Genomic DNA, 17,575 nt, shown 5'->3' with positions numbered 1-17,575 from the left:
TATAAACTTATTCGGCCTTGATTTTTTTTTTTTCTTTTTTAACTCAAAATTTCATGGGCTAACTTTTCCAAAATCTTATAATGTTCTTGAGGGGTTCAAGGAGAGAATCTTAAGGTTAAAGATGCTGGGAAATTTTTCCACTATAAGACGACGATCATGAGTTTTAGTTAGAGGTTTAAGATTAGATGATTTTATGTTAGAGAAAAACTATGTGTGCATGTCATCTAACTCAAGGGCATGTCAAATATTCATCAAATTATGGAGGTAATGTCTAGATCAACTTTAATTTTACTTTTGAGTGTAGTAAAAAAGAATTGGTAGAAACTAACCCAAAAATTTCTTATATGTTGCAAATATAGTTACGATAATACATTTTTATAACTCTGAGACGGTTAGCTCATTTGATCGAGTGTTCAAAATTTGGTGACCTTCCAACTTATCCTGTTGCATGTTGAGAAATTGTTGTGGGGTTGTGGTGTCCAAGTGTAAGGACTAGTCCCATCCTAAAAGGATATTTGAAAAGGGGGAGGCTATTTGCACGTATTGAAACAAGCCATTTCACGCACTTAAATGTCTTGACCATTTTTCTTCTTTATCTCTTCTCTTCTCTTCTTATTCCTCTCTTTCTCACTTCTTCTTCACATCTATAAAGATTTTAAACTTTAATCCTACTTATTTTTCTTACTCTAAATATTTTCAATCGAGTTGAAGTTATTTACAAGAGAAAGTTTTGTTTGGTAGGTACTGACTGAATCAAATACTTATCAAATCAGTCTTGTAATCTTCAGTAGATACCTACCGAATTTGTTTAGTAATATTTAGTAAGTACCTACTGAATTTGCTAAAAAGTTGGGCCTAAACCTATTAAACAAAACTGTCAAAAAAATATTCAATTTAAAATCGTCGTTTTAAGATTTTAAAAATAATTTTCCATCTTCTTTGATGATTAAACGTTAAAAAAGTGAAAGAAATTTCAAATAAATAAGATAACTCGAAAAAAAAAATCCAAAATCTAATATTCATTTATTCAACCTCTCACAAAACTCGGAAGGAGATAAATATAAAGAAGAAGAAAATAGATTTTGAATTTTTGCTCGGTAGATTGTGATGGGAATGATTAAAGCCAAAATGAAAAGGTGACATGATAATTTATTTATTTTTAATTTTATATTTTTATAAAAACCACTTAAGTGGGTGCATGGACTCATTTTGATGTGTGCAAATAACCTCTCCCATTTGAAAACCTGAAATATATATATATATATATATATATATATATATGGGAAATGTTCAGCACCCTAAGTTTTACCACACACTTTAACAAACGTTTTTTGTCCTACATGGGTTAGAAGTTTTGGAATGAGCTGATTTTTGGTGAGGATGATCTCTATGATTAGAAGATCATCCTCCCCAAAAATCAGCCCATTCCAAAATGTTTAACCCCATGTTTACACGTTGAAAAATTGTGGACCGTCCATTTTTGTAAATCAATTTTGATGGGGTTAGAAGTTTTGAAATGAGCTGATTTTTGGTGAGGATGATCTCCTCACCATAGAGATCATCCTCACCAAAAATCAGCTCATTCCGAAACTTCTAACCCATGTAAGACAAAACGCGTTTGTTAAAGTGTGTGGTAAAACTTAGGGTGCCGACAGGACCTATATATCTATATATATATATATATATATAGATCTTCTACAATGAGCTACTAAGACAAGCTAGGCCACTTAATAACTAAACGGGTTTAATAACACTATCGCAACCTAGAGACTAAATGTGTTATCCATCATTATTTTCTTCATCTTCCTAAGGTCTTACCCTAAATTTTTGGGGTCAATAAAATGAATATTTTTCCATTATTTTCAACAATTATTGCTTCTAGAGATCCTTGATCGTGTTGTTGGTCAAGTCAAGATTACCATCGTCATTGGTATTAAAAAAAAAATGTAAACTTCGACCACATTATAATAATATCTCAGGAAGGCAACGATCGAGGTGGCTCTTTTCTCACCCACCGATCACGATCATCATAGCCATTGGTACTCAAAAGTCAACCATACATATAACCTCCAACCACATTATAATTATAACCCAACAAAACATCATCAAGATGACTCTTTCCTCACCATCTGATCAACATCATCATAGTTTTTCTAATTTAAAGTCAACCTTTGATGTAAGCATCACAGTTCTAAGTTCTAACCCTTCAAACCAACATCCACGTGGCTCTTTTATCACCATCCGATCTATAATAATTCCAATCTAAACCAAACCACATTTTTTTTTCCTTCTTATCTAGAAGGATCAGAACTAATATCTTACGTATGACGCAGCCGACCAAAACGCGTAAAACATATTAGAAAGCGTGAGCCTTCCCACGAAAGACATTCGGACATCCTTGTCGTATTTTTCATCCATAAGTGACACGTGTTACGATAAGTCAAGTTGGGCCCACCACAACCAACTAGAGTCCGACTTATCAACTAATGAGGGCTAAATGCGGCCGCAACCGATTGATTCTTTCGGCTCGTGGGCCCATCGAAGTGATTGACATTTTGACGTCTTCAAACTAAGCACCAAAACCAAATATATTGTGTCGTGTTTCTATTGTTTTTATTTTATACCCCTCCATTTTTTGATAAATATTTGAGATACCCTTATATTTTAAAGTTGAGGTGATGCGCCTTGACATCACTGAACGTTGAAAGACTAATAAAAAGTGACTCAAACACCTTCATCTTTAATGTCTAGAGAGAAAAAAAATCTAATTTTTCTCTCAAAACAAATCATCTTCAAGTCCTTCAACCTTTGTCACAATTATTTTTATCTAAATAACTTCATCTTCAATCCATTGTTTATAAGTTTTTTTTTGTAATTAACAATTGATTTTTTTTAGTTAGAATTTTATTATCTTCTTCTTCTCTAAAATCCGTAATGTAAACATGAGATTTAATTATTGAAAGATATTAAATCCAAAGGTTGAAGGCAAAGGTAAAATATTTTACTCAAGATTTGAAGATATTTGATTTTGTGAAGAAAAAAAATTGGGTTTGTATGATTGCATATTGAAAATGGGCAAAAAAAAAAAAAAAAAATTCTGAAAAACATGATTTTGAAGTCTTTGATTGCACATTTCTCTTGGAAAATAAGTTTCTTCCCATAACAATTTTCACTCTAGGGGGGAAAATGATTTTCCCACCTCTAATATTGTAATCTCACAACTATTGCCACCCCCAAAGTTAAAATCAACTCTAAAAAATGAAAAATCTCCTTAATGTAATATGAAGGAATTCATTTTCCCAAGGACTTTATTTTCCTTTGAAAACAAATTCCATGTTTTTGTACAAACCTAGAGTTTGCTCGGTCAAAAGTTGCTTTGAAATTTTTTTTTGATGCACATTCAAGTTTTCATAGACTTCAAAAGTGTTTTTAGAAAGAGGTTGAAGATAAAGGCACTTATGTCAATTTTCATTGGTATCCCAAGGAAGACCAAGTCAAGGAGTATGTAAATAATTTAAAAACAAAGGGATGCCTAAAATATTCATCAAAACATTGAGGGGCATATGTCTAAATCAACCTTTTATTTTTATTTTGTTTACTTCGTTTGGTATCATACTCATGATTTCAAAATTCATTTGAGATCGAGACGTATCATCCGAGTCGTTTTGATGTCAGGCATGAACGAGATGGATGCACAAGTCGATTTTTAGAGTAAGTTTAATATTTCATGTTTATTTTTAAAAAATTTGGACCAGACATCTTAAGCATATCGAAAAACTCGATCAAGATGACTCGGTATCTGACTTGGACGAGACCAGTCGTGAAACTGAGTTTTAAGACCATGATCTTATTTGGTGGTTGGTATAACCATTTCAACCTAATAACGAACGACTCACTATATAAATAATAGAGACCATTTGTTTGTCTATTTGATACGTAAACTTATATAATATTAACTATAGATATTATAAGCATCTTTCCGTGGATCCTACGTTTCTGTCTGGCACGAATGAAAGGACAAACGACTTGGTCAACGTTAAAATCTAACGGTAAGGTTAAATCACCATTAATGGTCTAAACTTGATGTGGTCCTGTATAAATATAATAAGTTTTCAATTCACATATAAAAACTATTATTCAATTTAATTTTTATTTTCTTACACATAATTTTCCTATCGTCATTATCCTTATTAATAGTAGGTGACATGCCAACTAATTGTATTAAACATAGTTTTAAAATGAGTTGTGCTACGCTAACTGCCTACCTACAAAACTATCTTCAGCACTGAGTGCAGAGAACCATTGATATTTTTGCGTGGTCAACACTCAACACTCATATATCAAGGAAAAAGGGTCTATATTGTGTGTTCACACCGTGTTGAATTGGCTAATAAGACAACTACTGATCTTAGCGCGTAGGCATTGACTACACTTGATATTAGACTTTGAAGGCCCTTTTTCACAAGTGGAGTAGACTCTTATCGAACGTTACTCTACATAAGTAATTGACGGAATTACACTAAAAAGGAGTAAACCTGACTAAAAAGCCGTAGTGGGCCAGTGTTATTTTCAAAGATAATTAAGACATATTTTTTTTTGCTCAGAGAAAAGTTCATTCGGGATTTCATAGAATCCTGGATGACCGATTGCATCAATCCTAATGAGGGTGATTTTGTAAATTAGGGATGCCCTCACCTTCAATCAACAAGTGAGAAGAAAACAATCATTTCAGAAAGAAAACTTTTACCTGAATTAAAAAAAATCTCATATATCAAATATAAGAGAATTTTTCATTTATTTATCAATCTTAATTTCTTCCTCACAAAATAGGGATAAAAATAATCTCGTGGGTGAAGATCCACTATACACAAGTACATGAGCTCATGTGATTAGTCAATCTGAGATTTTGTAAAATCCTAAATTAACTCTTTTCTAAATATTATTTTTTTTAACTTTAAATTTTTTTTCTTAATATTACTCGTCCAGTCAGATCAAAACTCAAAGGGAAAATATGATTGCCCAGTTCTCCTAGAAAATGAATGCCCATCCGAAGCAATCTCTCCCTTAGAATAAAAAATATTTTTCCAACATGATTTTCCACCACTTAGTGTAATAATGTAACTATTACCCCCACCCCAAAATCAAGAATCCAATTTTTATTTATTTATTTTGCTTTCATTTCTAAATGAATTACCCTTTAAACAAATTCCCAGCATTTATTAAGATCCAAATGGTTTATGGAAAGAGGTTGAAGACGAGGGCATTTATGTCAATTATCATCGGGGTCTATGTTAATAATTTAGAAATGAGGGTATCTCAAATATTCACGAAACTGTCAAGGGTTATGTCTAAATAAGTCTTTTTTTATTATTATTATTTACTTATTAATAATTTAGAAATGAGGGTATCTCAAATATTCACCAAAGTGTGAGGGTTACATCCAAATAAGCCGTTTATTATTATTATTATTATTATTATTTACTTCGTTTAGTATCTTATTTAGCGGTAGATATAACCATTTCAACCAAACAACTAACGACTCACTACAGATATTATTCTCTATTAGATACTTAAATTATATAAAATTATATCATAAGTATCTTTGTGTGGGTCCTATAGTTTTGTCACAATTGAAAGAGAAACGACTCAGTCAACGATATAATCTAACGACGAAGCTAACGGACCATTGATGGCATCAACTTGATGTGTCTCTCCATAAATATAATAAATTTTCAATTTACTTAAAAAATATTATTTAATTTAAAAAATTATATATTATGTATATACTTTTTCATCACCACTAGCATCTTCATCATCATCGTTATCCATCATTATCCTTATTATTAATGGATTGATATGCCAACTGCATGTATTAAACATAGTTTTAAAATGATTAATGATGATCTGAACCGAAAAGCCTTACTCTGTCTGTATACGATTGACGTGGCAAGTGCACAGAACCGTAGATCTTTTTTCTTGTGTATCGCGTAGAAAAAGATATATGATTCTGTGCACTTGCCACATCGACCACGTACAGACAAAGTGAAAATTTTTGATTCAGAATATCACAACTCTTTTAAAATTGCTCGAGTCAACTCAAAACTCGGCCAGTTCAACTCAACAAGATTGGCTTTCAGGTGACTCGATTCTAAGACAAGAAACCAGCACGACAAATGGTCAAGTCAATTAATCGACTGAACCAAGCCAGCTCGAAAACACAGAAAGCTCACAGCAATAAACTTGTGAGTCATCAACCAAGCGTGTCTCAATGGATATTTGACTCAAGTTAGAGTTTTCGAGTTTTAAAACTATGGGTATTAAATAATTGCCTTCTTGTTAGAAAATTGCTAGGGTTAGTAAGAGTTAAGTCCCAAAGCTTTGGCCATTGAAATACTACATTGGAAAATAATTGTAGTTAAAAGAAGAAAATATCAATCTATATAAATTTTATGATTATTGAATGAAATTGATAGTTAACCAATAATGTTGTTGACATCGTCCATTGTCTTGTTAAACATCCATCACTCGCAACCAACCCCACTCTTGGAGGATGATCGATGACTAATTCATAGTCGAGTTGGGATGAAATGAATTCATATCCTAATCGAGATTCATCCCATTCAAGAACTTATATTTAATGAACGCTTATCCAATAGACATCCTGATCAAGAAGTTATAACTAAAGAAAGCTTATCAAGCACAACTAATACAATATGAAAACAACCTACAACCAACCAACCCACTATAGAAATTGGAAAGAAAAGAAGGATCAATTAATCTTATAAATTGTCGATAGAAGAATCTCATGAAATCACGGCTTGGTAACTCATATGCAAAATCAACAACACCACCTTCTCTGCACAAACAAATACAATATTTTATTAGTAGATCATGACCTCTTGTTGATGTATGATTATTTTGTAGGAAAAATATGCATTATCATCAAAATCGGACATATGTCAATATCACTAAAGAGCAAAATGCTACATAATACAACTAAAAAATGAAAATCCTATAAACAAAGGTAGAAAGACACAATTTCATTTGAAAATACCCGATCACGTTTTAAAATTTTAAATTGACTTAATCTTTATATATGATAACAAGAGTTTTATTTTATTTTATTTTTTTATGAGTCATTCTGGAGTTACCTCAAGATTGGACCACAAATAACACATCTTGATGCCAAAGTGGATAGAAACCATATATGTTTCACTGAGGAAAGCATATATGGTTCTCACAAACTTCCGAGTTGTGCGATGGGAAGTCCCATCTCGACGTCACTTCATCATTATTTTTTTTTTTTAAATTAAAAAAAGGTTAAGTACCATCATGAATAAGACGTGGGATGTTGATTCCAAAACATGGCATAAGAACATAGAATTCTCATAGCACACCAGTAATTTTAAGTGGGTGTCTATATTTAGATTTAATAGACAATTTTACCACTAAAATATTTGCTTACTCCTTAATCCCAATTTTTATATGATGGGCAAATCAGTCTTCCAAAATATGTTACATAAGCGGCTTAAGCCTATTTTCTGCTCCAGTGCACCACCTTACGAAATAAGAAAAGAAAATAGGAAAATGCTGGAATGACACAAACGGAGACACAAAGGTGATGTGGTGGCATGGACATAACCATAGATGCTTTTTGCTCATATCTCGTGGAAAAACATCTAATGTGCACAACACCACAAGTTTTTGTCACCCTTGTGTCTCCCTTTGTATCACCCCAGTACGACTCAATAAAATAATAACAAAGTTGACTAGAGCATTTGAGTTCTATCATCTCACGAGGGCAATATATAAAAGTGGTCTCACTAACCTTCATCATGATTTTTAGCATAGTGATCAAGTTGATATATAAAATGGTGGGCCATGTCATTATAAAGAGAATTTCCATGGTTGTAAGAGGGTGGTACCAACTTCTTGGATAGGGATGCCAATGAATTGGATTGAGATTAATCGAGGGTCAATTCGATAGAGATCAAACCCAAAAACAAACCCTATAGAATTGTATCGAAACCTTGTCGAATCATTTTTCTTATTGGATCTTAATATTAGGATTCAAATCTAATATAATTGTTATTGGGTTGGATCTAGATCATATCAAAACCAATCCAATAACAATTTAATACGATCAAATCAAATCCTATTATTCTTGAAGTTTATGGTTGGAATTGGGTTGGGTGTGGGTCGGATGAAGCTAATATCTGTATCCTTATCCAACTCTATATCTGATACCCACTTTTATCAAGAATATCCATATTTGAATATTTATCTTTTTTTTTAAAAGGATATATGTAATGATATCCAAGTTGGATACATGTACCTCATTTTGAAGATGATAGAAGTATGGTTCAAAATATCATAAGCATGAAACGTTTTGATATTTCAACAACTCGAGACAAAACACATTGGAATATGAAATATAGATTGTTTTGATGTTCTTTTCGAAAAACAAAATGAAAAAAGATGAAGAAGAGAGAGAGAGAGAGACTTATCAGTGAGATCTCTAGATTTATATCGACATTTGAGTAGGAGGAGGCAGCAGTGGCTACGTCTTCATCTTCTTCCCCCTACATATTAGGGAGAAGTTCGTGATTTTGACCCAAGTTATATACTTGACCTTGGTCTTCTCTAGAAGATTAGACTATTTAAATAAAACAACCCTCTGAAGTGAGTTACTTAAATTAAAACCCCTAATTTTAATAACTATTTCAAACACCTAAGATTTTTTTTTAAATTGATTACATGCCCTTTGACCATAGTCTTCTGTAAAAAACTTCTTTTAAAATTCAAAATAAATATATCAAAATTTTTGAATGTTTCAGTATTATTTCAATTTTTGAAAAAATCAAAGTACTGCATCGGAACGAGATTTTGAATCATGAATGGAAGAATCTTAATTTTGGATGATATATATGTCTTATCGTGAATTTATCATGTTAAACACAAATAAATAGATATTTGGATTGGATATGAAGCACATCCAATTCTTAAAAAAATGAACAAAATAATTACAAATAAATTTACTCAAAATCTTAATGGGATAAAAAAAAAAAAAAACCTTATGCCTGAACAACTCTAATTAGATGAGTCAGGTAAGCGAGTATTCTCCGACCAATTTCCAACCCTACTAAAGTTATCATATCAAAATTGATCGATTTTCAAGTTCAATCCAACCCAACAATAGCACTAGTGTGGATCAAGTTTGGATCGAGATTGTCGAGGATCAATCTAATAAGGATTGGATCGATCGTAAAAGTGAATCCAATAAGATTTGGACACGATTGTCAGATTAGAGTTTTATCATATCTTAATATTAGGATTCAAATCATATCTAATTTTTGTCAGATCAGATCGATTGATCACATATAAAAACCAATCAATCCAATAACAATTTTATTGGGTCAAATCCAATCTCATAATTTATCGGTACACGAGGCAAACTTATCAGATAAAAAAGAATTGGATTTCAGGTCAAACCCGATCCATTGGAGCGTCTAAGTAGTTGGACCAATAAATCAAATTTTGCAACGAAGATGTGACGTATGCCGACCTGATTTAAAGGCAGAAAAATCTATGTATATATATATATTTGTCCAAATTCCCAATCTTTCCTTTTCGAGAATAATGCCAGCGTGGCATTACTCACGCCGCCGTTAGTCTAGGACGCTGGTTTCATTGGAAAGCAGAGAAACTTTCTGTCTTTTTTTCCGTTACGGAGTGGATACGAAGTTGAATTACAATAAAACCTCTGAAATTTCGATTAAATTACGAAACTACCCCTACGGTCTCACTCTCACTGTTTGTTTATTTTTTTTACATAAATGTCCTCGCACGCCAAAGAAGCAAACTAGTTCTTTCTTTTAATTCCAAATAAGAGTATTCTCGTCAAGAAAATAATCAAACTTTGAAATTAACAGGAGGTTGGCATCACTTTCATGAACACAAGAAACTATTATAATTTGGGAAAATGCAGGAATGACACGAATAAAAACACAAAGGTGACACAAACGACATGGTGACGTGCACATAACCGTAGATGCTTTTTATTCGTATCTCGTGAAAAAGCATTTATGGTAATATATGTGCCACCACGTCGTTATGTCATCCCTGTGTCTCCTTTTATGTTACCTTAGCATGACTCTTATATTTGTAACCTGATCGATATAACCCTAATGAGAAGTACAGATAAAATTAACTAAATAAAATAATGACAAGTCACAAATACCCAATCAATAATTAATGTGTAATTTGGACATACCCTTTAAGTTTTAGTTACCATAGATCTTTTTCATCTTGTATATCCCGATGAAAAAGATCTATGCTTCTATGTCCTTGCATGTCAATCACATATCCAACCATGTACCAAAATCATGTACAATCATCACAACTCTAAAACATAATAGTATTCAGTTTAAATAATTTCATTAATTATTTATAATTATGATTAAATTTATATAAAATCTTTTAAAAAAAGAAATAGAAATCTAAGGAAAAAAAAAGTGAGAACTTTTATTAACACCGGAATTTTTGCTCATTTTCAGTTATTCATTTATTTTCTTTATTTTTGGGTGTGGAGTTATCTCACATATTTATTAAAATATAGGGGTACATGTAGATTACCTAAATTAATATACCTCTATAAATGAGTGGTACTTAGGGTATTTATTAAAAGGTAAAGGGTATTTTGGGAATAATAAAAATGAAACAGTGGAAGACAGGTGGTCACCCGTTATTGTCTCTTGATCTTCTTAAGGTCGTAAGTATATAAATGAAGAGAAAGAGAAGAAAAGAAGGAGAAGAGAGAGAAAACAATGGATCATCGTTTATTCTCTCTCTCTAAAACGTCTTCTTTCTTCTTCCTCTTATCTTCCCTTCTCTCGCTAACCTGCATCGTAGCTGGATCCTTTAACGTTACGACGATTTCGTTCGACGAAGGATACTCTCCTCTCTTTGGTGATGGAAATCTCGTCCGTTCATCCGATGGAAAAAGCGTTCGTCTCCTTCTCGACCGTTTCACAGGTTATTATAAATAAAAAAGAAACGATTTTTCTTCTTTTTTTTGCTCTTTTTCTTTTATTTAATCCGTTATCTTCATCGGTATCGTTACCGTTTTCGTTAACCATTTCAGGGTCTGGTTTCATCTCTTCCGATCTTTACCAATACGGATTCTTTAGCGCTAAGATCAAGTTGCCGTCAGATTACACGGCAGGCGTTGTTGTTGCCTTCTATGTGAGTAACGATGATTGGTTTTTTCGTAATTTTTTTTTGTTTTCTTTAATTCTATATATATATATATATATATATATATATACATCGCTGTTTGAACGAAATTAAAGGATTTTTTTCCTTGAATTTCTAGACCGTCGTTCCAAATTCTCGACCGTTGGATTATTCTGCAGTGTTAAAAACACGTATCTCGATTATCATCCAGTGCCTAGTTTTCATTTCATCCCTGAATTTATATGTGAAAAGACCAAATTACCCTTGTCCTGAGCAGCGCTGTTAAAACGCCTGTTTTTCATTTTAGCTTTTCCCCTCTTTTTCCTCATAGAATGAAACGTTTGTCACAAGGACTCCTCCCTAGATCCTGAACGTTGATGGTCCTCGGGATTCGTCTTGTATGGCCGAGGGCTATCCACGGGTGAGAATATTCTCGTTAGGAGAACAGCTAAGCAGCTCGAGTTTGAAATTCAATCTTACAAAAAGGAATTTTCTTCTTTTTAATTAACCCTTTTGAACGCACAGAGATTAAGTTTAATTAAATTATAGGGTTGTTTTCGTCATTTAAGGTCATTTATTCTTAGAAAGATGGAGATAAAAGTGAAGAACAAAGAAACTATAAATAGATGACTTGAAAAAGGGCGAAAAAACTGGCACAGTGACGTTTTTAAAATATTTATAGGTATAAAAAGGGTGATATACCCATTTTGGTATTTATTTATTTTTATCAAAATGGGTATTTGTCTATTTGTTTTTTTTTTTTTTAATTTATAAAAATAAACTGATTTGGCTGAATTAACCTTTATACTTTTTTTTTGTTATATCATGAAATATTCATAATTTTGTAAAAAGAATGATCTTTATTTGAGGTTCACAAGAAAGCTAAAAAAAAATCTTTAATGTGTCCAAATGGTGGGCACCCATTTTGGTAAAAGTGAAAAAATACCAAAATGGGTATATAAATATTTTAAAAAACATGATTGGGCCAGTAATTTTTGCCTCATACATGATCGTTTTGGTACCTTTTAAAGGAAGACTTGTTAATTTTAGATAATAAATTACAGCTCACTTGTACACAATAGAGTTATAAATGAATCACCCAAATTTTTTTGTAGGTAAGAACGAATCTCATATCTTCTGTTAATTTTAACTTGTTTGTATATGCTTTCACCGCCTCTTCATTTAATATCTAGCAAGAAAATCATAATAATTTGCTTTGTTGTAATTGTTTTCGTTATTTCTTGTAGACATCCAATGGAGATATTTTTGAGAAATCGCACGATGAATTAGATTTTGAATTTTTGGGGAATATTCGAGGGAAAGAATGGCGATTTCAAACTAATGTATATGGCAATGGAAGCACCAGCCGAGGAAGGGAAGAGAGGTATTATCTATGGTTTGACCCGACTCAAGAGTTCCATCGATATAGTATCTTATGGACGGCTAAGAATATTATGTAAGCTTTTCTTCTACCATTCATCGACATTTACTTTGCCTTGTTCAAATTATGTATGATCAACATCATGAATTTTATTTTTGTTTTGTTCGATTTTATCTGAAGTCGTGTCTTATGTATTGTGGGTTCCGCGAGAAGATGATTCAAAGATTGACTTTTCGTGTCCACGTGATTTTTCTCGTGAAAATTAATCAATTTTTTAAACAAATTTAATCCTTATTCAAAGTCATAATTATGATGGAGGAATTGGTCTTTGAATAGTTTTCCACATAGTTGAGTGGAAGATTAGTTGTTTGTGATTATGATTAATGTCCAATCCTACCAAATAAGTAGTTCAAGTTAAAATGGGTTGATTTGATGGCAATCCTTGTCCCAAACTCAACTATTGGAGATTATCTCCTTGTGGACCTCAAAATATTGTGTCAATTGATGTGTCTAAAAATGTGTCAACCTATCCCTACCATATGTTTACACCCCAAAAAGGGATTTAATCCATTGAAATACTATAGGGGTTTCTAATTCTATTTTTGTTAATAATTTCAGTTTCTATGTCGATGAGGTGCCAATTAGAGAGGTAGTTCGAAGCGAGGCCATGGGAGGAGACTACCCATCGAAGCCTATGTCCCTATATGCCACAATATGGGACGCTTCGAATTGGGCTACTTCGGGAGGCAAATATAAGGTTGATTATAAGCTCGCACCATTCGTTTCCCAATTTTCTGATCTTGTCCTTCAAGGTTGCACAGTGGACCCTATCGAGCAGGTCCCCACCGCCGATTGCTCAGTAAAGGATGCTGAATTGCAGAGTGCCGACTTTGCTATTGTGACACCTGAGCGACGAATGGCCATGAGGAAGTTTCGACAGAAGTACATGTATTACTCATATTGTTACGATACATTGCGATATTCTATTCCACCACCCGAATGTGTTATAATTCCATCGGAGAAAAGACGGTTTAAGGATACTGGGAGGTTGAATTTCGGTGGGCATCACCACCGTCGATCTAAGCATCGGAGTCGGATTCCAGTTCGCACCAACTCTGACCACCATGTGGATGTCTGAAATATATTCGAGATGTAAATGGAGATGTGGATGTTTCTTCTTTATTTATTTTTTATCTTTTTCTTTTGTTTATTTCTTTTTATTGTCATTTTAAAGTGGAAATATATTAATAATATTGATTTGGGTGGATAGTTTTACTGAAATTGCTTTGTATGGGTTGTTTCTCATTTTTCTTAGATTAAAATAATAACAACCATAGTAACAAAGTTCAGATTCTGAAATTATTTTGCGGAGTCTTAAATCAGTTCATTCTCATGATTTCTGAAAATTTTCGTTAAAAAATGAGGAAAATTTTGAGAAACATATTGATGATATTTTGGGGTTTCTTACCAAAACATTTTATCTTCATCTCCCTTAAAAAACCATATTGTTCTTGAGATTTGAATTTTGAAGAAAATCAAATTTTGAGGGTGAAATGTAAATTTTTTACTATATTTTGCAATCAATCGATAAGTGATTGATTAATTCATCAATTAATCGGCTAGTCCTTATTTGGAGAATTTTACATTTTTTGAAAAATTTGGGAGAATTTTATGAGTACGATAATAACATAGAAATTATAGAATGATCGTAACTTTTACAACTTAAAAGCTCCCCCTCCCAAAAAATTAAATAAATTTGTGAATTAATATTTAAATTTTTAATTTTTAAATTGGTAATCTTCTACTTACAAAATTATTGCCCATAAATTTGTTGCTCCCACCAATACAAAAAAATTGTTGTCCTCCCATTTTAAACATGTTTTTGTTTCATATTCTTTTTAGCCTACTAACTACATGAATAAATAGTCTCACTATATATATGGGTAATGTTAACGTCCAAGATCTCATGGAGCCATTAGCATTTTCTAATATTTTTTTTCCAATAAAACTCTTATTCATTTTGTCATTTAATGAAAAAGACAAAAGTATATTAGTTTTTTTCATAATAAATACTAATGTCTAAGACCTTATAGGAACGTTAGCATTGTCCAACATTCTTTTTTCAAAAATACCCATCCTAATTTTATCTTTTAGTAAAAAAGACAAAGACATGTTAGTCTTTTACCCAATAAATACATTTATTATATTATTAATAAATGTATTTATTATATTGGCATTGATTGCCAAAATATTTACTACAAAAAAAAAAAAAAAGATATTTAATTTAAAATACTTAAATGCGCATAGCATTTATTATGTAAAAAATCATTTATTGGGTAAAAGACTAACATGACTGAAAGACAAAACGAAAAGATATATTTAAAAAAAAAATGTTGGACAATGCTAAAATTCCCATGAGGTCTTGGATGTTATATATGGGGAATATTAATGTCCAAGACCTCGTGGGGAGTTAGCATTGTCTAACATTTTATTTTTTTTTCAAAAATACCCCTCCCAATTTACCTTTAGTGAAAAAATCATGTTAGTCTTTTACACAATAAATACATTTATTATAAAATTAAAAAATATATTAATTATGTTGACATTGATTGTCAAAGTATTTACTATAAAAAAATATATTTAATTCAAAATACTTAAATGGTCATAACTTTATTATGTAAACAAGCATTTATTGTGTAAAAGACCAATACATTCATGTTTTTTCATTAAAATACAAAATAAAGGATATTATTGGAAAAAAAATGTTATATATATAGGGGAATGCTAACGTCTAATACTTCATAGGGATGTTAGCATTCTCCAACACTTTATTTTTTCAATAATAATCCTATTCATTTCGTCTCTTACTGAAAAAAAAAGAGTATGTTGGTCTTTTACAAAATAAATACTTATTTGCATTGATTGTCAAATCTTTTATTGTAGCAAAACATTTAATTTTAAAGATTAAATGCATTCAACATTTATTATGTTAAAAGATTAATATATCCTTGTCTTTTTCACTAAATGACAAAATGTATAGAGATATTATTGGAAGAAAAAAAAAAGTGTTGAACAATGTTAACATCCCTATAATAGCCCATAACTCCTTTTTTTAATAATACACCTTGTTTTGCCTTTTAGTAAAAAAAATAAGAGTGTATTAGTCTTTTATACAATAAATGTTTGTTTACATAATAAATGTTATAAACATTTAAAGTATTTTGAATTAAATATCTTTTTTATATTAAATATTTTGACAATCAATGTCAAAATAATAAATATATTTATTAATGGCATAATAAAATACTATTGTTTAAAAGACTAACATGTCCTTGTCTTTTTCATTAAAAGACAAAACGATGAGTATTGTTGAAAAAAAAAATTGTTAAACAATTCTAATGTTCCCATGAGGTCTTGGACGTTAACATTCCCCATATGTATATGATATCAATTTTTAAAAACATGAAATCCAACGATCAAGTTTTATCAATACGTGATGTAATGAGGTGTGTATAACTCTTTATTGTTAGATTTCTTGTTTTAATTTTTGGGATCATATGTTCTTGTTTGAGTCATTTTTTCACGAGTTATATCATCCCATCCCTAGAAAAAAAAAATAGCTTAAGTTGTGTTCTATATAGATATTAGATTTGAGTACCCAAAAATGTTAAACAAAAACTAAAAATCAATCACGAAAAATGCCCAAATATAATTACAAAAACAATAACGATGAATGCACACGGTCTTGATACGCGATTGGGTACGTGGTTGACATGGCAAAGGCACATAATCACACATCTTTTATTCTGTATCCCGATGAAAATGATCTATGATTTTGTGCCCTTGCCACATCAGCCGTGTACCAACAACATGCATTCATCACGACTCTTACGAGAAGTATCCAACCAAGTTGGTTATTTGTCCTTATTGAAAGATCGGCCCATTGGATTAGTGGGCCTAAAAGTATTTCACTTGACATTAGAGTTTGTGTAGCACAAGCATCCCGTATTAAGGATTAAGAAAACAAATTCCATACCATCTTTAATGAAAATTGAAAATTTCCCAATTGAAGCTCTAGACAAAATTGAACTTAAATTTAAGAATAATGAAAATAAAGACAAGTCATAGATATTATCTATGTAAATAACAACTTAGACATTTAGCATAAAAATTCCATAGGTTTATGGCAGTGGAAAAAAGGGTTACGTATTTTTTTTAATAGTTAAAGCAAGGCTATTTGCTACAGTAACTAAAAAAAAATACTCACTTACAATTTCTCTAATAAATCCTTTAAAAATCTTCTAAATTGTAACTTTCTCCCTCTCAACATTTTATACCATCAAAATAAAGAGATATGTTCTCCCTACCAAAACCTACCAAAAAGCAATTGAAATTCACAAAATAGGCTATAGATTTGATAAGCAATAGTGAAACTTGTAACTCTCCTTTATTTCTTTCAGTTTTTAAATCATTTATATATTCTTATGATCTTGATATTTTTCTCGTCCATAGTAATAAAAATTAAAAATGGTAGTAAAAAAAAATTAATTTTACAAAAATTTTATGATTTTATTAATAAATAAAATTTACTCAGTGTTGAACCTCAAAGCCGGAATGTATTATAGCGTTAAGGCTCAATGAAATTGTCCAACAAAATTTTTTGTAAGTGAAAAATATCCATAGCATCGTACCTTGACGATATGTATTGTTGAGTCTCGACTCTATAATACATGCCAAAATCGAGGTTTGACATAGTAAAATTTATGACCGAAACCTTAAAATTTCAGTGAAATAAAAAAAAAAAATTGTTACTATTTTCCATTTACATAACTATGGACGAAAAATGTATCAAGATATAAGAATATATAAATGATTTAAAAAAAGAAAATGATAGAAATAAAAGAGAAATTGATTGCATTTGGTGAAAATATTCGATCTATCAAGAATGGAACATGAGAG

The 17,575-nt window shown here is 31.2% G+C and overlaps 1 protein-coding gene across 1 annotated transcript; it reads left to right on the top strand.

Annotated features, from left to right (window-relative positions):
* Window positions 1-10,795: 10,795 nt before the first annotated feature.
* On the top strand, window positions 10,796-13,897 carry XTH30 (xyloglucan endotransglucosylase/hydrolase 30). Its single transcript, XM_086458820.1, has 4 exons — window positions 10,796-11,034; window positions 11,144-11,244; window positions 12,483-12,691; window positions 13,235-13,897. Exons 1-4 carry the CDS (start codon window positions 10,827-10,829, stop codon window positions 13,752-13,754), a joined length of 1,038 nt encoding a protein of 345 aa, XP_086314946.1. The 5' UTR covers window positions 10,796-10,826; the 3' UTR covers window positions 13,755-13,897.
* The last annotated feature ends 3,678 nt before the right edge of the window (window positions 13,898-17,575 follow it).

Source organism: Akebia trifoliata, chromosome 11 (genome assembly GCF_017979445.1).
Source record: "Akebia trifoliata isolate Shusen 1 chromosome 11, ASM1797944v1, whole genome shotgun sequence".
Classification (NCBI taxonomy): Eukaryota; Viridiplantae; Streptophyta; class Magnoliopsida; order Ranunculales; family Lardizabalaceae; genus Akebia; species Akebia trifoliata.
This window is presented reverse-complemented; position numbering and strand designations above follow the sequence as displayed.